Below are 27,876 nucleotides of genomic sequence, written 5' to 3' on the forward strand. Positions count from 1 at the left end.
AGGTAGGGGACGACGATGAGGCCCTAGTGGCCGTTGATGACGACTCCGGTGGAGAACCGAGTCCGCCTGTAATTACGGGGCCTATCATTAACATTCCGCCCCCTCCGGCTCCGGTCGAGGCATCGCCGAAAGGCCTTAGCCAAGATCCTTCCTCACGGTCTACAGCCCCGCGCCAAAGCCAGGCTAAGACCCTTTCAAAGGAGCCATCGGTCGATTCTGCGAAATCGAAACCGAAACAGACGGAGCCAAAATCGAAACCGAAACTACTCAAGATGGTGGTCGGTTCGACGTCGACGCTGTCGACGATCCTTCGGCGCCGAAGATGCCCGTCGGCTCCAAGACTGGGACATCGAAGCAGGGCTCGACCAGCAAGCACGTCGCCTCGAAGGGCTCGGCGTCGGCGCCGACGTCGATGACCAAAAATGGCGAGAAGGGCAAAAGCCTTCAGTTGACTAAAAGTCTCGAGCCACACCTTTCAGGACTCAAGGCTGGGCTTGGAAAACGGGTTGAACCCACGACCAAAGACGCCCCGAAAGTGTCGTCGACGCCCAAGGATGGAGGCGCTCCGCCCCGGGAGCTCGATTCGACGCGGTCAAGCGAGCGGCCTGCACAGGCGTCGAAGAAACCCGAATCGGCCGCTTCAGATTCGAAACCTGCAGGCTCAGCGCCAATAAAGTTTGGGCTTCCGCCCAAAGCATCTCGAACGCCGTGACACCGCCGAGGCTTCCAAGATGGCGACGGTGTCCTCACATGAACAGGTCGTCTATCACGAGCCTTCTTACGACAACCAGGCAAAACTGTTTATTGACTCGGAGTCGGGCAGGCTTACCGTCCACAAGCGGAAGATCACGCCTGAACATCCTTTGGAAGGTTACAGGATTCCCCTCAAGAAGAAGATGGTCTCTTCTACCTCTCCGGTTCTTTTTGAACCACTTCAGGACTATTCCCAGCAAATAGTTCATTCTCCAGCACAGAGTGAGGAGGACTTGAATGTGGACTATGGCCAAATGGCCTACTCTTACAACACTGACACTGATCAGGATGTCTCGCATCAATGGGCAGGGGCAGGAGATCAAGGCGATGACCCTGACGACCCCCATACCACTCCGGACTCTCAGTCCTACAATGTTAAACCATCTCCAACTGAGGACACCGCGGCATTTAATGCATTGATAGAGCGGGCAGCCCTTAACCATGACGTCGAAATGCATGCCGAGCCAGTGGATGAAGATTTCTTATTTGACACCTTCTCCACATCTGAACGCTCCACTAAGACTCTACCCATGCTTAAAGGGGTCCTCAAGCATGCAACAGACATTTTCAAGGAGCCAACCAAAGCCAGGGTTATCAACCCCCGGATCGACAAGAAATACAGGCCTGCCCCAGTGGACCCTACCTATATCAAAGGCCAGCTCCCCTTGGACTCCCTCGTGGTGGCTAATGCGCGCAAAAGGGCTAACTCTCAATCCACTGGTGACGCTCCCCCTCCGGACAAAGAGTCAAAGATCTTTGAAGCGTCTGGAAAGCGTGTGGCAGCGCAAGCCGCTAACATTTGGAGAATAGCCAATACACAGGCCCTGTTGGCTAGATACGACAGGCCGCACTACGACACCCTAGAACAGTTACTGCAGCACATGCCTGATATGTACAGAGAAGCTGCAGAAATAGTTATACAAGAGGGGAAACTGATCTCCAATGCGTCAATCAAATGTGCACTGGACGCAGCAGACACAGCAGCAAGGGCAGTAAATACTAGCGTAATGCTGTGACGCCATGCATGGCTGCGCATCTCAGGGTTTAAATCCGAAATCCAAACTACTCTTCTCAATCAGCCGGTTAATCCGGACTTCCTGTTTGGACCGGAAGTTGACACAACACTTGAGAAAATGAAAAAGGACACTGAGACAGCGAAATCCATGGGGGCTCTCCAGTCCCAGCAGTTTCGGGGCAGTTCCTTTTGTCGCTCCGGTAACAGGGGAGCAACAAGAGGACAGGCTCTACAGCATTCAGAGTACGCCTGGGGCAACACGCAATCTACCTACACTAAAAACACCAGGGGTGGATACCGTGGGAACAGCGCCAAAGGGAGAGGCCGCGGCAATAACAACGCCAGGTCCTCCGCTCCCAACAAACAGTGACTTCTTGTCACTGCCCCCGACCATCTAACACATGTCGGGGGGAGACTCCAGCAGTTCCTGCCACTCTGGGAAGACATCACAACAGACAGGTGGGTGAGACAACTTATCCGGTACGGCTATTGTCTAGAACTGACCTCCACCCCCCCAACATACCCCCAAGAAACCGTCCTATGTCCGCAGAGCACACACACTTATTGCAGCAAGAAGTACTCTCCATGCTGCAAAAAGGAGCCATAGAACTCGTGCCTGTAGAAGAGCGGGGTACAGGGGTGTACTCTCTGTACTTCTTGATTCCAAAAAAGGACGGGTCCCTGCGGCCCATTCTAGACCTCAGACCCCTCAACCAATACATCTTTTTGGAGCACTTTCACATGCTAACCTTGCAACAGGTCCTGCCGCTGCTCCGTCAGGGCGACTTCCTAGCCACCCTGGACCTCAAGGATGCATATTTCCACATTCCCATTCACCCAAGTCACAAAAAATATCTCAGGTTCACAATCAACAATCAGCATTACCAATTCAAAGTTCTGCCGTTCGGGGTCACTACTGCTCCCAGGGTCTTCACCAAGTGCTTAGCGACTGTGGCAGCGCACCTTCGCAGGAAAGGTGTTCACGTGTATCCCTACCTTGACGACTGGCTCGTTCAGGCCAAATCACCCAAGCAGTGCGGCCGCGACATGTCGCGGACCATTCACCTCCTTCACAGTCTGGGGTTCTCACTCAACTACGCAAAGTCTCACCTGCAGCCCACCCATGTGCAACATTACCTAGGGGCGACACTAAACACCCAGTTGGCCACAGCGCAGCCGAACCCGGCCAGGGTCAACAGCATGCAGATGCTCATTCGGAGGTTCCAACCTCAGCGATCCCTCCCAGCGCAGGTGTTCATGCAACTGATCGGTATGATGGCATCCTGCATATTCATAGTCCCGCACGCGAGGCTGCACATGCGTCCCCTTCAGGAATGCTTAGCCCGACAGTGGAACCAGGCTCATGGCCATCTAAAAGACCTAGTGTTGGTGACCGGTCGTGCTTACAACTCTCTGCATTGGTGGAATCCACAAAACCTTTGCAAGGGACGACCGTTCCAAGAGCCTGTCCCACAAATAGCGCTAACGACGGACGCATCTCTCCAGGGTTGGGGAGCGCATGTCCTCCAATACACGGTGCAGGGCCTATGGACAACATAACAGCAGAGGATGCATATCAATGTGTTGGAACTGATGGCGATCTTCATGGCACTGAAGGCATTCAAGTTGCACCTGTGCAACAAGGTCGTGTTAGTCCGGACGGACAACATGACCACCATGTATTACATCCAGAAGCAGGGAGGCACGCACTCCCCGCAGCTGTCTCACCTAGCGCAGAGTATGTGGAAGTGGGCCATTCAGAGGAACATCTTCCTCATGGCGGAGCATCTTCCGGGTGTCGACAACCAAATGGCGGACCTGCTCAGCAGGCACAGTCATCAGATGCACGAGTGGGAGATCCACCCGTCAGTGCTCCATCCATACTTCCAAAGGTGGGGTCATCCAGACATCGACCTCTTCGCCACAAGCGAGAACGCAAAATGCCCAAACTTCGCCGCCAGGTTCCCACACCCGCAGTCTCAGGGCAATGCGATATGGATTAACTGGTCAGGCAGATTTGCGTACGCTTTTCCGCCAGCCCCCCTCATACCTCTGGTGGCGCGCAAACTGCGACAGCACTCCATGACACTCATCCTGGTAGCTCCAACGTAGGCACGGCAAGCTTGGTACACCACGTTGCTGGAACTTTCAGTGGTGCCTCACCAGCGGCTGCGCCTCACTCCCAGCCTCCTCACTCAGAGCCATGGCGACATTCAGCACCCAGATCCCCAACAGTTGAACCTTGCGATTTGGCTCCTGAGGTCATAGAGTTTGGATACCTGAACTTGCCTCCTGAATGCATGAACATCATCAAGGAGGCAAGACGACCGACTACCAGGGCCTGCTATGCAGCCAAATGGAAGCGGTTTGTTATTTACTGCTCCAACAATAACATTAATCCGTTGGACGCATCTACGCAAAACACTATATGTTACTTGTTGCATCTGTACCAATGCAACCTGGCATACAGTTCCATCAGGATCCATTTTGCGGCCATAGCCGCTTACCTTCAAAACAGGCAGCACCTTTCTGTTTTCAGGGTGCCTGCCATTAAAGCCTTTTTGGAAGGACTTAAGAGAGTAATCCCTCCCAGACACCCCCTTCACCAGTCTGGAACTTAAATATCGTTCTCACCAGACTCATGGGGCCACCCTTTGAGCCACTCTATTCCTGTGAAATACAGTTCCTTACCTGGAAGGTGGCCTTCCTGATAGCTATTACATCGCTAAGGAGGGTCAGTGAGCTGCAGGCCCTCACAATTCAGGAACCCTACCTGCAAATTCATGCAAATAGGGTGGTGCTTCGCACCAACCCTAAATTCATGCCAAAGGTGGTTTCGCAGTTCCACCTTAACCAAAACATAGAACTGCCAGTTTTCTTTCCTAATCCTGACTCAGTGGCAGACAAAGCACTGCACACCTTAGATGTCAAAAGGGCTCTCCTGTATTACATCGACAGGACAAAAGACTTTCGAAAGACTAAACAGCTGTTCGTTGCCTTCTCTCCACAACATAAAGGCAACCCCATCTCCAAGTCGGGTATAGCCAGGTGGATTGTTAAATGTATCCAGATCTGTTATCAGAAGGCTAAGCGCACATTAACAGTTCCCCCTAGAGCGCATTCCACACGCAAGTTAGGGGCTTCCATGGCTTTCCTGGGTAACATTCCACTAGAGGATATATGTAGAGCAGCCACATGGACCACCATACATACATTTACTAAACACTACTGCGTAGATGTACACTCCAAACAGCAAGCTGCTGTAGGACAGGCTGTTCTCAGAACTCTCTTTCAGACTGCTGCAGCTGGCACGGGCACCCGCCGGTAAGGAGGTAACTGCTATTTATTCTATGCACAGATATAAATTCAGCAGCCCTCATGCCTCGAAAGGAATATGCTACTTACCAGTATGCATCTGTTCTTGGCATGAAGGGCTGCTGACATTCATATCGCCCGCCCTCCTCCCCGGTGCCTGTTGCAGCTGTAGCTCTCAGAATCATTTTCAGGCATGGTCATCACTTTCAGTATTACACTCCATCTCTGCCACAATGGCGAAAAACAATCTGGGGATGGAGAGGATGCCCATGCGCACTGTAGTCCAGGGGAGGAGCCACCTATCTCGTGATACTTCGAAGACTCTTCCAGGACAACAATGTGCAATCATCTGGACCCAACACTAGGCGGCGGATCTATGCACAGATATGAATGTCAGCAGCCCTTCATGCCAAGAACAGATGCATACTGGTAAGTAGCATATTCCATTCATAGTACTGCAGCCCCTAAGAAGCGCTGGTACTCTTTCTATTGAAAGTACTGCAGCCGCGCTGAGAAGCGCTGGTACTCTTTCTATTAAAAGTACTGCAGCCCCTGAGAAGCGCCTGTACTCTTTCTATTAAAAGTACTGCAGCCCCTGAGAAGTGCTGGCACTCTTTCTATTCATAGTACTGCAGCCCCCTGAGAAGTGCTGGTACTCTTTCTATTAAAAGTACTGCAGCCCTGGTGAGAAGCGCTAGTGCTCTCCCTATAAAAGTTATGCAGCCCCGCTGAAAAGCACTGGTACTCTCCCATTGAATCTGCTGTAGCCCTGCTGAGAAGCGCTGGTGCTCTTTCTTTTGAAAGTACTGCAGCCCCCTGAGAAGCGCTGGTACTCTTTCTATTAAAAGTACTGCAGCCCCCTGAGAAGCGCTGGTACTCTTTCTATTAAAAGTACTGCAGCCCAGCTGAGAAGCTCCGGTACTCTTTCTATTGAAAGTACTGCAGCCCCTAGAAGCGCTGGTACTCTTTCTATTATAAGTACTGCATCCCCCTGAGAAGTATTCGTACTCTCCCATTAAAACTACTTCAAACCTACTGTGAAGTGATGGTACTCTAACTTTAAGAGTACTGCAGCCCTGGTGAGAAGCGCTAGTGCTCTCCCTATAAAAGTTATGCAGCCCCCTGAGAAGCAATGGTACTCTTTCTATTAAAAGTACTGCAGCCCCCTGAGAAGTGCTGGTACTCTTTCTATTCATAGTACTGCAGCCCCTGAGAAGCGCTGGTACTCTTTCTATTAAAAGTACTGCAGCCCCCTGAGAAGTGCTGGTACTCTTTCTATTCATAGTACTGCAGCCCCCTAGAAGCGCCGGTACTCTTTCTATTGAAAGTACTGCAGCCCCATGAGAAGCGCTGGTACTCTTACTATTAAAAGTACTGCAGTCCCCTGAGAAGCGCTGGTACTCTTTCTATTCATAGTACTGCAGCCCCCTGAGAAGCGCTGGTACTCTTTCTATTAAAAGTACTGCAGTCCCCTGAGAAGCGCTGGCACTCTCCATTTAAAAGTACTGCAGCCCCCTGAGAAGCACTGGTACTCTTTCTATTAAAATTACTGCAGCCCCCTGAGAAGCGCTGGTACTCTTTCTATTCATAGTACTGCAGCCCCCTGAGAAGCGCTGGTACTCTTTCTATTAAAAGTACTGCATCCCCCTGAGAAGCGCTGGTACTCTTTCTATTAAAAGTACTGCAGCCCCCTGAGAAGCGCTGGTACTCTTTCTATTAAAAGTACTGCATCCCCCTGAGAAGCGCTGGTACTCTTTATATTAAAAGTACTGCATCCCCCTGAGAAGCGCTGGTACTCTTTCGATTAAAAGTACTGCAGCCCCCTGAGAAGCGCTGGTACTCTTTCTATTAAAAGTACTGCAGCCCCCTGAGAAGCGCTGGTACTCTTTCTATTAAAAGTACTGCAGCCCCCTGAGAAGCGCTGGTACTCTTTCTATTAAAAGTACTGCAGCCCCTTGAGAAGCGCTGGTACTCTTTCAATTCATAGTACTGCAGCCCCCTGAGAAGCACTGGTACTCTTTCTATTAAAAGTACTGCAGCCCCCTGAGAAGCGCTGGTACTCTTACTATTAAAAGTACTGCTGCCCCCTGAGAAGCGCTGGTACTCTTTCTATTCATAGTACTGCAGCCCCCTGAGAAGCGCTGGTACTCTTTCTATTAAAAGTACTGCAGCCCCCTGAGAAGCGCTTGTACTCTTTATATTAAAAGTACTGCATCCCCCTGAGAAGCGCTGGTACTCTTTCTATTCATAGTACTGCATCCCCCTGAGAAGCGCTGGTACTCTTTCTATTAAAAGTACTGCTGCCCCCTGAGAAGCGCTGGTACTCTTTCTATTCATAGTACTGCAGCCCCCTGAGAAGCGCTGGTACTCTTTCTATTAAAAGTACCTCAGCCCCCTGAGAAGCGCTTGTACTCTTTATATTAAAAGTACTGCAGCCCCCTGAGAAGCGCTATTACTCTTTCTATTAAAAGTCCTGCAGCCCCGCTGAGAAGCACTGGTTCTCTTTCTATTGAAAGTACTGCAGCCCCTAGAAGCGCTGGTACTCTTTCTATTAAAAGTACTGCAGCCCCCTGAGAAGCGCTTGTACTCTTTATATTAAAAGTACTGCAGCCCCTTGAGAAGCGCTTGTACTCTTTATATTAAAAGTACTGCATCCCCCAGAGAAGCGCTGGTACTCTTTCGATTAAAAGTACTGCATCCCCCAGAGAAGCGCTGGTACTCTTTCGATTAAAAGTACTGCAGCCCCTGAGATTCGCTGGTACTCTTTCCATTGAAAGTACTGCAGCCCCACTGGGAAATGTCGTACTCTCCCACTAAATGTACTACAGCCCAGCTGAGAAAAGTACTGCAGCCCGGTTCTTTACTTGCATCGTATGCTCAAATGCAGTTTGTCACTTTACAGTCCTCCCTTTTTACTTTGCCAGTGCTGGCTTTAAAGTAGCATGAAAGGAGAGCTTTCTATATAGAATGCACATAGAAGACTGAATATAACACACAGCGCAATGACAAGAGTATACATTTCAAATGTAAATGAGTACCTCATGCATTCCAATGGAAGCCCTTCCTGGAAGGCAGAATCAGACACCAAATAGCCAAGAGCGTGAGTGAAAGAGTAATACTAGTCTAGGTGAAGCCAAAGCACCCTCCATACACCTCGAGTAATTGGCGACAATACAGCTTGTAGGTAGATGCTCGTTCAGGCCAGATCTAAAAAGTCAATTGCAGGAAAACAGTATGGGGGAAAACACTATTGATCAATCCAGGTACTGTTGTGTTATTTTAAGTTCTAATATTTAATGTCTGTGTACACTGTGATCAGGCATTTGATTTGATTCTTCAGCTCATCTCTATGGTTTGCACAAAGCGGTCTTTTTTTTTATCTCAACTAAGACCTCTTTCAGCTGTCTGCCGTTCAAATTCTCTTATGTTCTACACCAATACTTGCACAGGGCTTTGGATCAGCCCATTGCTTGCCATTGGTTGGCCTTCTTGTCAGTCTCATTTGCATGCTTCTAATTCGATGGCTTTCTTTACTTTCTTTGATTGCATGACTTGAATACTTCCATGGCTGCTATTCAGCGACCTACATTTTATGTCCAGCATTAACTAGGACCTTTTGATTTTATTAAATTAGTATGTATTATATGGGCTTATTATATGGGCTTTTAGCCAGACCTCTTCATATATTGGTGTGTAATTGTTAGTCACATTTTTCTCCCGCCCATTACAGCATGCGTCACTTTGTCGACCCACTGCAGCCTTTGGCTGAGTTCACTGTGAGTAATGGCATTCAGCCCTTTCACAAGGAGCACATCCACACACAAAGTAGTTCCTTTCAGTGCCAGTGACTACTATAGCAACATGTGCTTTTCAAAACAAAAAATGATTAGCCAATGTTTTTCTTTAGACTTACAAGGCTTGCTACTTCTTGACGTATTTGCATGCCTAATTCATCACACTTAGGACCGCCATTAAGCCTTTTTTTGTAGTTTTTATTTGTTTACAATGTTTACAGCATCTGCAGCATAGCCGCATTTCTTTTTCTTTTTTCTGAGGATGTTAAGCATCGGCAAGAAGCATTGTCAAAGCTAACATCTATCTAAGGCGAGACCTATTGGCTTTGCTATGATATGATTTTTTAATGGCTACTTATTGCCTCTGGCATGCATGAATATCAGACCTATTGGCTTTGACAGTGCTTATTTTTAATCTAGCTTATTTCAAACCTGTCGGGTTTTACCTGCATAGATCCTTGACTGGCAACTCACTTCGCTATTTAATGTAGAATGTTCATATTGTAGTTTTCATTAAATAAAGGTATTCCTACAAAAAATAAAACTGCACAAATTCCATGTTTGAGCTTCTTCTCCTTCTTTCTCAGTTGAAGCCCCCACTTCCACTGTCTCCCCCCTCACAGGGGCCTTGAAATGGCCTTACTTTGAAGCTGGTGTCATCAGCATTATCTGTGTGATGCCATCGTTGTACGATTCTGAAAGGCCCACGGTACTAAACATGGCTTTTGATGAACAAGATATATTTAAAGCACATCCTTGTAAGTGCTGTAATGACATGTATTTGACATTGAAAGTTGATGCACCCAGGTGAGAGGGATGCAGGAGTCCAGTTTGAGTGAAGTGTAGCCCACACAGGTGACCTGCATCCTTCAACCCCTGGTACCCGTCCATTCTATTGCACCACCTTAGAGCAGGCCTCTTCTCGCATGAAGATAATAGGAGCGGAGTCTGGGCTGTCTGTACCTCTCACCACAGGTAACTCATGGCATGAGCTCTAGATGGGAAAGTCTGCCTTATTATTAATCTGTCTGTTTGTCTGTCATCTGTCTTCCTGCTGCAGTGCCTGCTTCTGTCGGAGTGTAAGCAGACATGTCATGTCCTGTGAGGCAGGAGTGGCCTCATACAGTCTCATCATTCTTCCATGTCCCGCTTCATCCTCTTTTTTTCACTCACAGGCTCGCCAGCAAGCCCAGCTTCGACATCAGATGGCAGAGGACAGCAAGGGGGATTATTCGTTATCACTCCAAAAGTTCAATCACGAACAACACGAGCATTATTACACACAGATCCCCAACATCTTCCAGGTGAGCTATTATTAATATTCTGCTTAAGCACTAAACATCTTCTATGTAAAAGCCGCAGAGAATGAATGTTTCAAATAGAGACCCAACGTCTTCTAAGTAAGATATTCATTTTGTAAGTAACCCACCAACATGCTCTATGTGAGAGCCACATAAACAGTGACTAATGTATGCAGATATTCAGCATCTTCCAGGTGAAATACTGAATATTACATGTAAATACTGTCGGAAAGTAGGATCTCCTTTCATGGTTACCCCCACTTTTTGCTGATGTCATTATGTTTTCTGACTAGTCTGCTGGGATCCTGCTAACCAGGATCCCAGTCACTGTGCGTTCTCCCTAAATTGGACTGTGGTAAGTACTTTGGTACCTTCCCAATTGGGTACTGGTGTACCCTTCCAAGTCCCTAGTATATGGTACTAAGATACCCAGGCTTTAGGTAACCAGGGGTCTCCCATGGGCTGCATCATGTATTGTGCCACCCATGAGAGACCATTCAAACTGTGACTACAGGCCTGCCATTGCAGACTGTTTAAGTTGGTGTTAGCACCACTTACGACAGATATACGTTTTCTTATATCTGAGGTCACTGCAGTTAAAACCTATAAGTCACCTCTAAGGTAGGCCTTTCAATCCTGAAGGCATGGTGCTAGGTTATAAGTGTGAGTGTGCTCTGCATGAGCAGGACACCAGCACCAAACCCCACAGTCGATTATCCAGGCTTTGTAAGTGCTGTCAGCCATTGGCTAACTGTTCGTAGACCAATTCCCCCATATATCAGTGGTAAAATAACAAATGTCAGAAGAGTGGATTGGGTGGGAAATAGATTTAAATCCACCGAGGGTGATTGTGTTGTAGTTAACTTCAAGGATGGCCGCACAGCAAAGTTTATAACGGACTGGAAGGACAGCTCTATTAGCAGCCTGATCCGCACCATGGATTTGAGTTATTTTTACCCCCCGAATAACCATCCTCCAACATCGGTGCATTCTTTCTCTACCGCTGAGCATGTAAGAGCCCCAGATAACTTTCATCAATATTATAGTGGGATAACATTTAGAAATCAAGGCCACTATATCGCAGAGGAGCAGCGTCAGCAAAGAAGGAATACATCCTGGGAACCCAGAGAGGTTAGATATGAAGGTACCTATCCATAGAATTGGGAGGTTGCTCAGGGGCCGTATTATCAAGAACACCCCCAATTTATAGATCCAAAAATCTACTATAATGCACCCGTCACTAACAGGTTTGACGCCTTTTATAACCAAAGTGATCTGGAGGGGGTTGACTGACTACAGGCTGGTCCATCTACATTATTGCCAGACGATTTCGCAGAATCTGATTTCACAGAACCTAATCATGCACAAGGAGAGGCATACAACCAAGCCATAGTAGCCCCCCCTTTGATGTCAAAGCTAGACAACCCCAGTAAGCTATTGCCAACCATGGTCAATCCACCCAATAACAACAACTTTCCTGTCTTGCCTGAGGCTCATAACCCCCCTTGGCCAACCTAGAACCAGACCTGGCCAGCATTGTGAATTTGGGGGCGATGAACACAGATACAGCCAACCCAATGATAACTCCAATTAACAGAAAAACTGTCATAGAAACAGCATCTGGTGATTGTAGTTTGAGCTTAGTTTCTTGGAACATAGCCGGCTTGGCCGATAAATTATGTGATCCCGCTTGGTTAATATCTATTAAAAAATACACAATTATATGCCTTCAAGAGACATGGATGGAGGATAAAAATGTCCATATTGAGGGTTTCCAAAGCTTTGTCATACCAGCAGCTGCATCAACCAGGGGCAGAGCAAAGGGGGGTTTGGCCATCTTCATCAATCTAGGTCTGTGTTGCAAAATAAGTAACTGCTATAATGCCAATCGGAACATTCAGATTCTTGAACTTATGAGTGGCAGAAGTGTTTTGACCCTGATTAATTTTTACAATGCTAATGGTAATGGTGATTGTAATATTGTGTCTTTAACAGAGATATTGAGAGAAACTGCATGCACTGTGTCACGGAAGTTGTTGATTGCAGGCGATTTTAATGTACACCCATGTGGTAATCCAGGCTTCACCCCAATGGGTTCTTTGGGATGTAACAATATAGAAGGTTTCCATTTTGCCCATACCAGGGGAGGCAAGAACTTAAACGATCTAGTGAACGAAAACAATTTAATTGTAGCCATGTCTATGGTTCCTGAAACAAAGGTCTATGATGTTACAACCTTTAAAGGACCTGGTCAGGGATCTTTTATAGACTATATACTGGTTTCCTCAGATCTCGTAACTTGGGTTTCGAATTTCACCATTCTTTCGAGTGTTCACAGTGATCACAATCCCCTAACTATCAAACTGGGTGGGACTTTATTCAAACAACGCATGCCCCGCAATGATCGGGGAACGATGAGCTGTATAAATGGCAGACAACGTATAAAATGGACAATGGTAAATCAAGATATGTTTTACTCTAAAATAAATAAAGTATGTGAGGAGGAATTGTTAACATGTACATCTTCCTACTCACCCCCTGAGAACATCTTGTCTGGGTTTGAGGCGATAGTTTCAAAATTTGGCCCTATGCTAACAGCACCAACAAAAGGACAATGTGATAATAACTCTAAATGGTTTGACCATAACTGTTCAAAGGCAAGTAGAGACTTGAAGAATGCTCTAAAAATCAAACCCAGAGACTATGATCAAATAAGAAATTTCCGATCGATACACAAGAAGGCATTAGCCGCTAGGAAAAAAGAAATTAAGGCCAACACTATAGAGTCTCTCCTTGACCCTTCAGTGTTGGGGAACAGCAGTAAGTTCTGGCAAATTATCAACAAACCATTGTTTGATAATCCTAATGATACAGCCCTTGGTACTAACATCTCCGAGGAGGAGTGGGTGTCCCATTTTAGCACAATTTTTAAGAGTCATGAGCAACGGGCAGAAAATGTCTTTGTAACACCATCCGATAATTTTTTGAGCTTTTCAGTTAATGAGGTTGAAAGGGGTATCCAGGGACTAACTAGTAATAAGGCCCCGGGCCCGGATGGTTTACCACCGGACCTCTTTAAGTCAAGTATTTCCTTTTGGGCTCCCGTCCTCACAGCGGTAGTGAATGCAGCAGTGATCTTGGGATGCCCAAATGTGTGGGGGTTATCGACCATAGTCCCTGTTTTTAAACAGGGCGACCGTAGTAGCCCATTATGTTACAGGCCGATATCTCTAATAAATTCAGTAGCTAAAGTGGTAGGAGGAATAATTCTGAACAGGCTATCTATATGGGCTAAAGAAAATAATATTTTATCACCCATACAATACGGATTCAGACCCGGTCATTCGACAATTACACAGTGTCTGAACCTGTATTTGATTTCAAGTAAATATACCCTGGCCAAAGAAGGAACAGTCTATATGGCATTTATGGACTTATCGTCCGCTTTTGACTGCGTGGACAGAGGCACACTATGGGCTACCCTGATAAAAATGGGTGTAGAGAGGAATCTTGTTAACTTTTTGGCCGATCTGCACTCGGACACAAGAGCCAATGTCCGTTACACCAAGACCTAAAAGTAACGGGCGAATTTAGAATAAATCGGGGTGTACTACAGGGGTGCATCCTGGCTCCATTCCTCTTCAATTTGTATATCAACGAATTGGAGGAATTTCTTCTAAAAATTGAAGCAGACTACCCCTTTGTAGAGCGCAAAGGGGTTCCTGTGCTGCTTTATGCAGATGATGCTGTACTCATTTCTAGAACAGCAAATGGCCTTCAGAAACTACTAAATTCCTTCTTTAAGTTCATGGAGTCCCGTGGATTAAGTATAAACAACTCTAAGTCCTATGTTATGAAAATAGGTCAGGGTATACGGAAAACCTAACTCTTTTTGTATAAATGGGGAGAAAATCCCTACCACCAACACCTTTTCATACCTTGGAGTCCTCTTAGATCACAAATTATCCTGGGGTCCCGCAGTCATCAAAAAGAAGGGTGAGGCAACACGTGTAAATGCGGCCATTCTTGGCTTTGCGAAAAAAATCGGAAATTGTCCAACGGCCGCCCTGCTCAAACTATACCAGGCAAAAAGTGTTGCTGTCACCAGCTATGGAAGCGAGCTTTGGGGCTACTGTAAGATAAAGGACCTAGAGGTTACAGAAAATAATGTTTTGAAAAAGATATTGAGGCTACCAAGGGGCACTGGGAACTTCTCGATACATGAGGAGCTGGGTGTCCCCTATTTAAGTGACAGAATAGCAATGAACCCGGTACTGTGCTGGTTGAGTTGTTGGCTTAATAAAGATATACCTCTCACCCAAGCTTTGTTAAAAGAAGCCTTAACACTTGATGGGAGGTTTCAAGTTCCGTGGTTGAAGTATATAAAGGACTGTTTGACGGCAATTGGCCGGTCTGATTTGTTTTTTGCTCCCAACTTGATTACGAAACCCGATGTTATCTTTGCAAAAAATGCTATGTTAATACTAAGATGCTCAGACAGAGAAGAGGTTGAGCTACAGAAGGACAGCGTTAGGAAACACCTACTACTCAAAACCTGTCCACAAATGGAACCTTACTTGTCATGGCATATGACTGGCTACGAACGTTTTCTGTTAACAAGGTTTCGCTTTGACCTATTTTATCTCTTAATGGCGGTCCCAAGTGGGGCTCATCGGGGTGAGAAGTTGCCAGCTTGCGGGTGTGACGGGAAGTCTCCGCAAGACCTGGCACACTTTTTATTTATTTGTCCTTACTACACTTTACCACGGAAATTATATCTTAAACCATGCCTTAAAATTGAACTCTGCACAAATCAAACCCGCACTTTACTATCTTCAATTGCTGAATTGTGATTGCACTTTATTTGTCTGTAACTTTTTAAAATCAGCCATTACCTTTAGGAAAAGTATGGATGGATAATTACACTGCTAATGCTCTAGGCAATTTTAATTTTTATAATGAATATATTTGTTTTTAATGTACTTTTAATAATGCTCATGCTCGTGTTGCCCGCTGCTTTCTCTTTTTTACCTTTTACTGTGTATTGGATTTCTTACTTGTCAAAATGAATTATCCGGACCGTTTTTAATTGTTTGTTGATGATATGTACTTTTATGATTGTAATGTTTACAATCGAATAAAGTTACCTGAACTGAACTGAACATTGCAGACTGTTTAAGTTGGTGTTAGCACCACTTACGACAGATATACGTTTTCTTATATCTGAGGTCACTGCAGTTAAAACCTATAAGTCACCCCTAAGGTAGGCCTTTCAATCCTGAAGGCATGGTGCTAGGTTATAAGTGTGAGTGTGCTCTGCATGAGCAGGACACCAGCACCAAACCCCACAGTCGATTATCCAGGCTTTGTAAGTGCTGTCAGCCATTTTTATACATATAGTGGCCATGCCCCATTACTCGATGGCTAACTATATATTGGATGTGCCGAACCTGGGCATGTTTGGTATCAAACATGTTGGAATCATACCCCAACACTGTTACTGGTGTTGGAGGTATGATTCCATGCACCGGGTGTTCTTCTGGGAAGCCCCCAGTGCTCCCGGTAACAGCCTTCCAGGGTCTGTCAGCAAGCTAGTGCTGATGCCAACCCCAGAAACTATTCTGCCCTCCTGCTGCTGAGCTGGAGCAGGGGAAAGTAGAACAATAGGTTTCCTGTCACAGGGAGGTGTGATCACCTCCCAGACAGTACTTGGTGTATTATGCTAGGTTGGGGGCAATTCCCAGCGCCACCAGACTGCTTTGAAGGGCATATTTGGTGCCCTCCTTGCATACTCCAGTTGAAACCCGTTCAGGGAGTTCTTGGCTTCCGCTCTGGTGCGAGACTGGAAAAAGGACATGGGAGGATCCTCCCCTCTGTCCAGCACCTCCTCCGGGAGGGACCCTTTAATCGTCCTAACCCTCTCACTAGTGTACTTAATGGCTTACCTGCGGGTGGCTCTCTAGTCGTCGTGAGACGAGATTCAAACCCAAAACCACTTCAATTTCGACCGTCTAGGCACCTTGGACTTCGCCCGGAACCGAGACTGCATCAAGGAAGACTCCTGCCGCTCTTGGTCTCGCCGTTGTGCCAGTCTTCCGCAACCGTCTGTGCCTGTGCTTCATCCAGGTTCTTCTCCAGGCCTGTGGGCATCAAAGACACCCAAAATAATGTCCCTTGGAGTGAAGGAGTCCCTCCCCTGTATCTGCAGGTACCGCAACAAAGCTGTCTGGTCTACTGCTCCTGAGCTCCCACAGACTCCAAAGGGTTCAGCAATACAGGAAAAAGAAGAAATACCTGCCAATAAAATTCAAATATAGGCCTTACTTGGAGGTCCTTAAATAATTAAAAAAAAAGACCCTAGAACAGACCAAAGACAAGTCAAATAATCATGTCAAAGCATCATAACAAATATATAGAATTTTTATTACATAGAATACATTTTTGTTCTATACATATATATCAAGTCAGCTGATAATTCTTAAAACAGAATAAGTCTTCAATAAAGACCCACACACCAGTTTCATACATAACTCTCATACCGTCATACATACCAAGGTTACATACAATTCATACCACATACAAACACCATAACCAAGGGTACATAGCAGCCATGGGCTGATCTCAGTTTCATAGATGGAAATAAATCATCGGGGAGATCAGTCGGATAATCCCCAGATGAGAAAACGCTGACGCGCGTTACGGTGTGTGGCCCCAGCCGGGGCTACACCTTCATCAGGGCGGAGATGTACAACTCACAGTGGGAAAAAACATCTGTAGAGAATACCACAAATCAACTAATAATTTTAATTCAAAAACATCACTGTAACGGGGGGCTAAGAGCAATAGGTTTTCTAATATCAAAAACATAAAAATAGCCTGGAATACACTGCAGTTTCAGCATTAAGAAAACCAGAGTAACATATCAACAGAATGAACCACGTGAGAGATTCAGATTACATGGTGAGGCAGAGAGAAAAAAACAAATCGGAGTGTTCATGCAATACCCTTGTCACAGAAAATAATAATAAAGGTTCAGCAACACAAGTGGTGGTTCTGTAACTCCCTCGAGGCCTGGACAGTCTTCACAGCAAGTTTGAGGCCAGTATTCCTTGTCGGAACGTCTGGAACAGAACCCCTGTGCACACGTTTACTTGCCGTTGCCAAGGCTTGTTGATTCTGTCCTCCAGAGCTCTTCAGACAACAAGAAGCTCCAGCATCTCCTCCTACCAAGGTCTTCATCCTCACCGCATCATCTGCATCTTAGGTCTCCATCTTTGGTGAGCTGCTCGAGGTCATCTTGCGACTCCTGTGCCTTCGGCCTGTGGGTCCTCTTGAGGAGGTTCTTCTTTCGCTTAAGTGGGCTCCCCTGCTTGCTCGGGGCCTACTCCGACCCTCCTGCACTTGGTGAGTCTCCTGGACCTTGCTGATCCCGACACTGCACCTTCTCCGTTTACCAAGTCTGTTGCTGCAGCTAAGGCTTGTTGGTGCTCCTGCCGGACACCAACCTCCTGGTTCTCGACTTCCCACGTGGGACAGCTTGTAAATGGCTCCTCGTCTGCCACCGTGTCACCTGGCCCTCACAGCTGAAGCGACCAGGTCACCTCAGCTGCATCTTTTGTCATTGGTGGTCCTTCCTCTTCCGTGCCTCCTGGTCACTCCAGAATGGCGTATGTTCTGTCCCCTCTGCTTGCAGGTACTCCTGTTCTTGAATCCATCCTTGGATTCTACTGGACTTTTTCGCCTTTTTCGCCAGCGTCCTCTTTACTGAAATCCTCCATTGTGGTCTACAGCGGTTTCCAACATCACTCCGTACCTATGCACATGGCTTCCCTGGTGTAGGTAGCTTGGTTCCTGGGGTATCCAGGGGTGGGGTGACTCTCCAACCTTCCATCTTCCACAAGGTTTCATCAGGGTGCTCTGGGATGGGTCCTTCTTCTTGAAAACTTCAACTTTTCCATTGACTTGCATTGAGTATGCAGCTGTGTTTTCACTCTGCACACAGCCTCCGTGGTGTTCCTGGGTACCTAACTCGGGTGGTTCCTTGTGTCCCCAGCTCTTCTGAGTCTTCTGATCCAAGTCTCGACTTCGGTCACAGTTCGCATTTGCTTTCTTAGTATATGGTTTTTTATTCTGCTTTATTTTAGTACTTTGGACTCCCACTTTGATATGATTCAAGCATGTGAATCTATAAAAGATACAACTGGATAAATAACTTGGTTCTTAGTCCGCATCTTCCAGCTGAGATTTTGTTAACCCTTTCCATGCATCAGATGTGCAGGAGCAGTCTAACGCAAAAGTGCTCATGTGCGTCAGATGGCTCCCACACGTCCGACACCATGGCCCTGGAAATCCCTCTGGTGCCCGCACCCACCAGAGGGATCTCCAGTGCCATGGCATTGGAAGAGCTTCCCTAGCTCCCGAGGATGTTAACTTGGTTTCTCTGATCGCACTTTTCAGTTTCACTTTCTGCATGCTCGTGTGGCTATTTCAGCCCTCCGTGCACGTAGAAAGACAGGTGAGGTATTATTGGAAAGGGGAGAATCTCCTGTGGATCTCTGCTTGGGGATCGCCCACTGCTCCCCCTCAAATAATTTCTGCCATATTCAGTCTTTCTGCCCCCCTGGGGGGCAGAAAGCGCACTAGCCACCACATATTTTGTTTTTTTCAGCACATTTGGGGGGGGGGGGCTGCCAGAGATGGGCATGCCAATGCCCCCACCCCCTTAATTCCACAGTCTTATCCAGTATTAGGGGTGTCTTTCATAGATTCACATGCCTGAATCATTCCCGGTCGTCGAGACGGGAGCCTCCGGTAAATAAAAAAGTAATGTCCATAGACATACATAGAGAAAAAGGGTCTAAGGGCCGCCCCTTAGTAGCCTTTCCTTGTCCTTATGTAAAAAGGACCAAACTCTCAGTCAGCCAATCAGCTCCGACCTCCCTCTAGAACCTTCCTGGGAGGAGCCTCAGTCCCTCAGATTTTCTACCGCACGTTGTGCTAGGGAGTCTCCAGCCTGAGCTCTCCTCAGGATTACTCAAAATTCATCAAACTTTCTTGGAAAGTGTTCTCTAAACCCTCAACTCTTCAAGGACTACTGCACTACACTGTCTTGACAGTAAGTGTGTTTTTTCCACTGCTTCTTCCATGTCTGACTCGAAGAAGAAAGCCCTGTTCAGGGCCTGCTCTTCCTGTAGCAAGAAAAGAATCCATGTGGATGATCAGCACGACCTGTGCTTGTATTGCCTTTACCCGGACCATGTCTCAGACAAATGCAAGATTTGTAGGTCTTTTCCAAAGAAGACCGTGAGAGATAGAGAAGGTCGCCTTCTTATTTGGCTGGACAGGCTTAAGGACAGAGACAATCTGGACTCCTCTGTGAGCAGTGTTTCCAGGACCTCAGCTGTCTCTAAAAAGAGGCCTAAGGAGGCTTCCCCTGGCCCCTCAGACACTCCTCCTACGAAGACCCACAAAAAGTCTTCAGAGGCGAGATCGGCGACATCTTCAGTGTCTGCTAAGGAGGATAAAACCTTTAAGAGGCCTGCTCCGTCCTCTAGACAAGCCCAGAGGACTACCTCAGTCACGACCACAGTGTCTACCACGTCAGCGTCGTCGCCTTCAGCGTCGACGACAACGACTACGTCCTCCTCATCTTCAGGTAGACCTGTTTCTTCTATTATTCTTCTAAAATCGTCGTCGACGACGAAGACCATGTCGACAACGAAGACGACGCCGTCGACGACGCCGTCGTCATCGACGAGCCCATCGTCGTCGAAGGCGCTACAAAGGATCCCACCGTCGACGACGAAGGTGTCGACGAGAGACTCGACGACGAGGACGTCGTCTACGAAAGCACCGTCGACTAAGACGTCGACGACGACTTCGCAGTCGTCGACGACCAAGATCCCATCGCCCACTCCACCGTCGACGAGGACCTCGTCGACGACTCCGTCGACGAAAGGCTCGTCGTCGATGACCCCGTCGACGAAGACTCCGTCGACGAAGGACTCGACGACGACACCAAAGACTCCGTCGACGAAGGACTCGACGACGACACCGTCGACGGAGAGCTCGTCGTCGAAGGGGGCACTGCCGGAGCCATGGAAAAAATCGAAACTGGTAGAGGTATCGACCCTGATGCTGCCGCCGTCGACGATTCCCTCGACGACGACAGGCTCTGATGTGCAGTCTGGCAAGCCGAACAAACCTCAAATTACCCCGGAAACGACGTCTCCGAGCAAGGTGGAAAAGCAACCACCTCAGGAAATCTTCCAAAGCGAGGAATCCGAAGAGGATGACCATCTGGATCCCGCTACTTCGGTCTCGGACCTGAACATAAAATGCCAAAGCACTGATGAGGAACAGGAAGACTTCACCTATCAGGAACACTCTGTCCATACTAGTGTCCGCACGGAAGTCACCCCCATGATATGCTTACCGGCGACCCTTGTTGATGACTTACGATTCCTTGTACAAGACTACAAGCAACGCTTCCCAGAGGCGGACAGAGGCGGTCAGACGCCTAAGAGTCATGCGCCTGAGGACAAGGGGAATCAGACACCTACAGTCCAAGTAACAGTGTCCGCACCAAAACAAACTCAGCATCACCCTCAAACCCACCATGACGTCCAGCCTCAGGTGGTGGTCTCTTCGGACGATGATGAGGAGGAGGAGGAACTAGAGGAAGGAGAGGTCCAGGAGGTACACTCGGACCACTCAGACCAGGATGAAGAGGATGAATATATAGCATCATCCCCAGCTTCACCACAACCACGTCAAGCGGACTCCCCGCCTGTGGACATTGCCGGCTTCCACAAGCTTGTGGAGAGAGCAGCGAAGAGATTCCACATGGCTGTGGAATCAACAGAAACAGACTGTTTCTTGCACGATTTTAAGGAACAGACTCAAAAGTCCGCAAAGGCTATTCCAATTATAGAATTTTTGTGGGAACAAGGAAAGAAATTAATGCTGACACCTGCTTCTGTACCGGCGGTGGTCCCACGCCTAGACAAGAAATACAGAGCACCACTTACTGCGGCGGCTTGCCTCAATGGTCACCCCAAACCAGACTCGGTGGTGACGCAGGCGGCCCAGAAACACTCCCGCAACCCTTCCTCACCACTGTCCGCTCCCCCGGACAAGGAGGGCAGGAAACTTGACACGATTGGAAAACGTTTCACATCCACATCGGCCATGACCATCAAAGTGGCCAACTCCATTGCCTTGTTGGGGCGTTACAACCGCCAGCTCTGGGAGGACATAGCCCCTTACGTGAAGGAACTACCTGACGCAGTCCAGGGTGAGGTGAAAGCACTCCTGGTGGAAGGTCAATCATCAGCAGCGGAACTCATTGACTGTGCTATCGACGCAGCCATGACAGGCTTCCGTCAACTTGCGGGGGCTGCAGTCCTGCGACGCCAAGGATGGCTGAGAGCGACATCTTTCCGCCAGGAAGTACAAGCGAAGGTTCTGGACATGCCCTTCGACGGGCAACACCTCTTTGGAGAAAAAAACGACGAGGCACTGCAGGCCATTAAGAAGGACACAGACACGGCAAGGGCACTGGGCACTCTGCAGTCCAGAAACCAGTCCTTTCGGGGCAACAGGTCCAGAGGTCAGTCCTCCTATCGAGGCTCCTATCAGAACAGGTCCTCGTTTTCATACAATCACAAAGGCCAATACCAAAACAAACAGCAACAAGGCCGCCAGTCTTCGTTTGGAAGATCTAGCTACAGAGGTAAAAATACCAAGAGGGGCGCTGGCGGCCGCCAGTGACCGACTACTCCAGCCAGTCCAAACACCCTCTCCATCCTTTCAAATTGGAGGAAAGCTGACCCACTTCCTCACCAATTGGCAGTACATCACCACGGACCGGTGGGTTCTTCAAATTATTCGATTCGGCCATTCTCTCGAATTCACCTCCATCCCTCCCAATACCCCTCCACGCAGACGGACACACAAACACCTGCGCCTGCTTCTCAAGGAGCTTTCGACAATGCTACAGAAAGGGGCAATCGAAAGGGTACCGGCATCCTCAAAGGGGAAAGGATTTTACTCCCACTTCTTTCTTGTACAGCAAAAAGAGAACAAGTGGAGGCCCATCCTGGATCTCCGGGCGCTCAACACCTTCCTACGGAGCCAATCGTTCAGGATGGTGACGATTCAAGAAATTCTGGGCATTCTAGAGATAGGAGATTTCATGACATCATTAGATCTCCAGGATGCCTACTACCACATCCCCATCCTCAGAAATCACCGGAAATTCCTGGGATTCGAGGTGGCGGGCCGTCACTATCAGTTCAAAGTCCTGCCATTCGGCCTCAAGTCCGCGCCGCGGATTTTCACGAAATGCCTTGCGCCAGTGGCAGCCTTCCTGCGTCAACTGGGCCACCAAGTCTTCCCCTACCTAGACGACTGGCTGGTGAAAGCACCCTCACCTGGAGACGCAGTCACATCCTCCAACGCCTGCACCAATCTCTTTCAGAATCTGGGATTGACGCTCAATCTCAAAAAATCCTGCATGGTCCCCGCAACGAAAATTACCTTCCTAGGGGCCACATTGGACACAGAGTGCACAAGAGCCTTCCCCTCGGAAGAGAGGACAGACAAGATCTTATCCCTGGCCATGGCTGTGGCAGCAAAAACGCACCTAAAAGTTCGGACTTACACCTCCCTCCTGGGGATGATGTCTTCCTGCATACTCCTCATCCCGCACTGCAGACTCAGAATGCGGCCCTTGCAGGAGGCACTCACGAGCCAATGGACTCAAAGTACTGGCTCCTTCGAAGACATTATTCGGATCACACCAAAAATGTCCAAAGCTCTGCAATGGTGGAAACGTCGCCAGAATCTAACTGTAGGGTTACCGTTTCTCCTTCCAGCATCACCGCTGGTGATAACCACAGACGCCTCCCTAGAGGGATGGGGCGCTGTTCTCCAGGACCTTCAGATCAGCGGCAAATGGGACACTCAGGAACAATCGCTCCATATAAACCTTTTGGAGCTAAGAGCCGTGTATCTGGCTCTCCAAGCCTTCTTGCCTCGCATCCAGAACTCCCTGGTGCTCGTCAGGACAGACAACACCACGACGATGCACTATCTCAACAAACAGGGGGGAACGCGTTCGCTCTCTCTCTTACGCGAATCGCAAAAAATCTGGAACTGGCTAGTGCTGCAAGGAATCCCGCTCAAAGCGGAATATGTCCCAGGAAAGGACAATACCATCGCGGACGCCCTGAGCAGGCAAAAATCCCTCTCCCACGAGTGGGAACTTTCAGACAGCGCTCTGACTCGCATCTTCTCTCAATGGGGAGTCCCGAACATCGACCTCTTTGCCACCAAGAGGAACGCCAAATGCCCAAGCTACGCAAGTTGGCATCCCCAACAAGGATCACTAGGAAATGCATTTTCCATCGGATGGTTCAACGCCTTTGCATACGCTTTTCCTCCATTCCCGATGATCCCACGGCTCCTCAGGAAGATGAAGGTGGAACCCTGTACCCTGATCCTAATTGCCCCGTTCTGGCCGAGGCAACACTGGTTCTCGGATCTGCTTCGACTCCATCAGATCACCGATCCGCCTGAAACAACACCCGAACCTCCTGACGATGTCCAACGGGCAAGTGCAGCACCCGAACCTCCAATCGCTCAAATTATCAGCCTGGCTCCTGAGCACAGAGAGTTCGGTGGCCTGAATATCCCACAAGACTGCAGGGATGTATTAGCCAAAGCAAGGGCAGACAGTACGAACAAAACCTACACTCTCAAATGGAAGAGGTTCTGCATTTGGTGTTCCGACCAGGGCCTACGGCCCCTCTCCATCACCCCTGAACAGATATTACCATACCTCCTGCATTTGGCTCAGTCGGGACTGGCGCATGCGTCCATCAAAGTTCACCTGGCGGCTATCTCGAGGTTCACCAGGACTGTCACAGGACCTTCTCTGTGGTCAAGTCGGCTAGTCAAGCAATTCCTCAAGGGGCTATACAGATCCTTTCCGAGGCCTCAGAAAGTACCTCCTACATGGCAGCTTAATCTGGTACTTAACCAACTCATGCGTCACCCGTTTGAGCCCATTCATCGGGCATCTCTTAAACACATCTCATGGAAGACGGCGCTCTTGCTCGCTCTAACATCTGCCAGAAGGGTGAGCGAGCTGCAAGCCTTGTCCATTCAGGAACCATATATGCAATTCAGACATGACAGAGTGATACTGCGACCAAACCCTAAGTTCATTCCAAAAGTACCTTCGGACTTTCATCTCAATGAACCAATAGTCCTGAAGTCCTTCTTTGCCAACCCTTCTACAGCAGCGGAAAGGTCGCTGCATTCTTTGGACCTTATGAGATGCCTCAAGTTCTACCTGGACAAGACTAAGGCTCTCAGGAAATCTTCACAACTGTTCGTGGCATACAGCAGACCACGAATGGGCCTGCCTCTCACGAAGCAAAGCATCTCCAGATGGATCTCCTCTGCGATTTCATTCTGCCACGACAAGGCCGGCCGGCCTTTGAATGATCATGTTACTGCTCATTCCACCAGGGCAATGTCCACGTCAGCAGCACTGTTTGCTGGAGTGCCGATCCTGGACATCTGCAGAGCGGCGACCTGGAAGTCACCGCATACTTTCTCAAGACACTACTGCCTGGATATCGAACTCCAGAAGGAGGCGGCAGTGGGCCAGGCGGTGCTTCGCCATCTCTTTCAGTAAGGTGAGCCTTCCTACATCCCGCCTTCCAGGTATGCACATTCTTGCTCTGATGATGTTCTATCTATGCTGTCTCCTTGTTGTATGATATTATATGCATTATCTAACATGACGGCAGAGCAACTCTACTTTACGAATGTGCTACTATGATTGCTAGCTATTCTGATTCAGGCATGTGAATCTATGAAAGACACCCCTAATACTGGATAAGAAATGCGTTACTTACCTGTAACAGCAGTTATCCAGTATTGGTGTCTTTCATAGATTCACATGCAACCCTCCCGCCTCCCCTGGAAGGACTCACTTCCCTCTCGGACTATATTACGCCAACCTAGCTGGGTGCGTACGAAAATCTGAGGGACTGAGGCTCCTCCCAGGAAGGTTCTAGAGGGAGGTCGGAGCTGATTGGCTGACTGTGAGAGTTTGGTCCTTTTTACATAAGGACAAGGAAAGGCTACTAAGGGGAGGCCCTTAGACCCTTTTTCTCTATGTATGTCTATGGACATTACTTTTTTATTTACCGGAGGCTCCCGTCTCGACAACGGGGAATGATTCAGGCATGTGAATCTATGAAAGACACCAATACTGGATAACTGCTGTTACAGGTAAGTAACGCATTTCTTCCTGCCCCTCCTGGGAGGCAGATGAGGCAATAGTCCCTGATCTGCCCCCAGGGGGGCAGAAAGCCCACTAGCCACCAGAGATTTTTTTATACGTAGGGTTGGGGGCTGTTGAGAATGGGCATGCTAATCCACTCCCCACCCCAGAAGGCAGATTGTGGCAAAAGAGCCTTATCAGCCCCCGCCCCCCACCCCGGGGGGCAGAAAGCCCACTAGGAACCAGGGATATGTTTATGGGCATGCCAGTGAGAAGCCCTATAGGCAAGGAAGGCTCCCTTTTTTTTGGCACACATTTCTACTGTTTCAATTATATTTTTAGTCTTCGCTGCACCCAAGCGGGGATAGAAAACCACTACAAACCAGGGAGAGTTTGTGTGTGTGTACACTGGAGTTTGGCTGACAGTCTGCATGTACCGACCTTTGGCTGGCATTTTGCTGGCGGTGTATGTGGACCTGCACTTGGCTAATTGTGTGGGTGGACTCACGCTTGATGACGGTGTGTGTATATTGGTCCTTGCCTGGTGGTTTTGGTCGAGTGGCGCTTGGCTGGCGGTGTACGTGGACTTCTGCTTGGCTGGCTGTGTGCATGGATGATGCTTGGCTGCAGGGGCGGACTGGTCGTAGCGGGCACCGGGCATTTCCACGGTGGGCCTGGGGCCGGTTTCTGGCTGTGGGGGTCTCTTTTGTCACTGGGGGCCGGTTTTGCAGCAGTGCTGCAATATCTGCCCCAGTAACAAAAGCGGTAGCAGTGCTTTTTACTAGCGCGCACAACCCCCCTTCCTTCCAGGGTTGGTCGAGCAGCAATCTGCCAAGGCTGGTTGCTGTTCCCAGTCGCCCTGCTTGGCTGGGATGGGACCTGGCTGGCGGATTGCGTGGGTGGCGCTAGGCTGGCAGCGTGCGTGTATAGCGTTTGGCTGGCTGTGTGGTTGGATGGCGCTTGGCTGGTGGTGTGCTTGTACTTGACTCTTGGCTGGTGATCTGGGTTGCATGGATCCCCCAGCATTTTTTACCCAGAATCCCCTTGCAAACCTAACATTTTCTTACAAAGTCGCATTTACTTCACAGTTCTGTGTGGATAAGTTGTAGGATCACCGCACAGGCACAAATTTCCTACACCCCAGCATTCCCCTTTGTTTCCCGAGAAAAATTATACCTCACTTGTGTGGGTCCCCAAAGTAGCGTCACCCTAAAAACGTATAAACAAACTGCCCCTTTGGACCCCCCTCAATCTCTACACGTTTTTGGCCCTTCCATGTCATAGGCACTTGGCCCATCCACACAAGTAAAGTATAATTTTTATCGGACGACTGAGGGGAACGGTGAGTGGTAGGAAATTTGTGCTGTGCAATGATCCCACAACCTACTCACACTGATATTGGGGGAAAATTGGATTTTTTTAGCTTGGTTTGCAGTGAATTCTAGGAAGGAAAATGTAGGGGATCAATGCAAGCCACACCTCCCTGGACTCCCACGGGTGTCCAGTTTTCAGAAATGTCTGGGATTTTTAGGTTCCCCGAGATGTCTGCAAACCCGGGACCAAAAACACTGGTGCCCACCTATCTATCACAAAACAACCAGGTTTTTCAAGGGGGTCACCTGCGTTTTTAGACCGGGCTCAATGGGCATCTAGAGTAACCTACCATACCCAGACATTTCTGAAAACTAGACATCCAGGGAGGTGTGGCTTGCGTGGATCTCTCAACAGTTTCCTACCCAGAATCCCCTTCAAACCTTAAATTTAGCACACAAAGAATCACATTTTCCTCACTTTTCGGTGTGGGAAATTAGTGCGTTCACCGGGCCGCCACAAATTTCCTACCACCCATTGTTCCCCCGGTCTGCCGATAAAAATGGTACCTCACTTGTATGGGTAGGCATAGTGCCCGTAACTGGAAATGGCCCAAAACGTACTGTGGAGACTTCAAAATTATTGGTCGCAAAAATACCTGGTTTTCGAGGGAGTTACCTGCGTTTTTTGGTCCCAGGCTCAGTGGCCATCTAGGAAAACCTACCAAATCCAGACATGTCTGAAAACTAGACACCCGGGGGAGTCCAGGGAGGTATGACTTGCGTAGATCCCCCTACAATTTCCTACCCAGAATCCCCTGAAAATCTCAAGCTTAGCTGAAAAAATCACATTTTCCTCACATTGATGGAAAGTTCTGGAATCTGTGTACATCCAAAAACTTCAACTACATTTAAGGATTGAAGGGGATTCTGGGTAGGAATACGTTGGGCGATCCACGCAAGCCATACCTCCCTGGACTCCCTCAGGTGTCTAGTTTTTGTAAATGTCTGGGGTTAGTAGGTTTCATTAGATGGCCGCCGACCCCGGGCCCTAAAACCCAGGTTACCCTCCCTCCCCTCTGCAAAA

At 48.4% G+C, this 27,876-nt stretch overlaps 1 protein-coding gene across 15 annotated transcripts in view; it reads left to right on the plus strand.

The window, feature by feature from the left end:
- The window catches only part of FNBP1 (formin binding protein 1), an 887,470-nt gene that overhangs the window by 493,933 nt on the left and 365,661 nt on the right, over window positions 1–27,876 (plus strand). For all 15 annotated transcript variants that reach the window (XR_015296123.1, XM_086924822.1, XM_086924824.1 and 12 more), the window contains exon 7: window positions 10,053–10,181. Coding sequence is in view for 14 of the 15 variants with exons in the window: in XM_086924822.1 (XP_086780948.1) it covers window positions 10,053–10,181 (129 nt within the window). In the remaining variant the exon portion in view is untranslated. The remainder of the gene's footprint in view (window positions 1–10,052; window positions 10,182–27,876) is intronic.

This window comes from Lissotriton vulgaris, chromosome 5 (assembly GCF_964263255.1).
Source record: "Lissotriton vulgaris chromosome 5, aLisVul1.2, whole genome shotgun sequence".
Lineage (NCBI taxonomy): Eukaryota > Metazoa > Chordata > Amphibia > Caudata > Salamandridae > Lissotriton > Lissotriton vulgaris.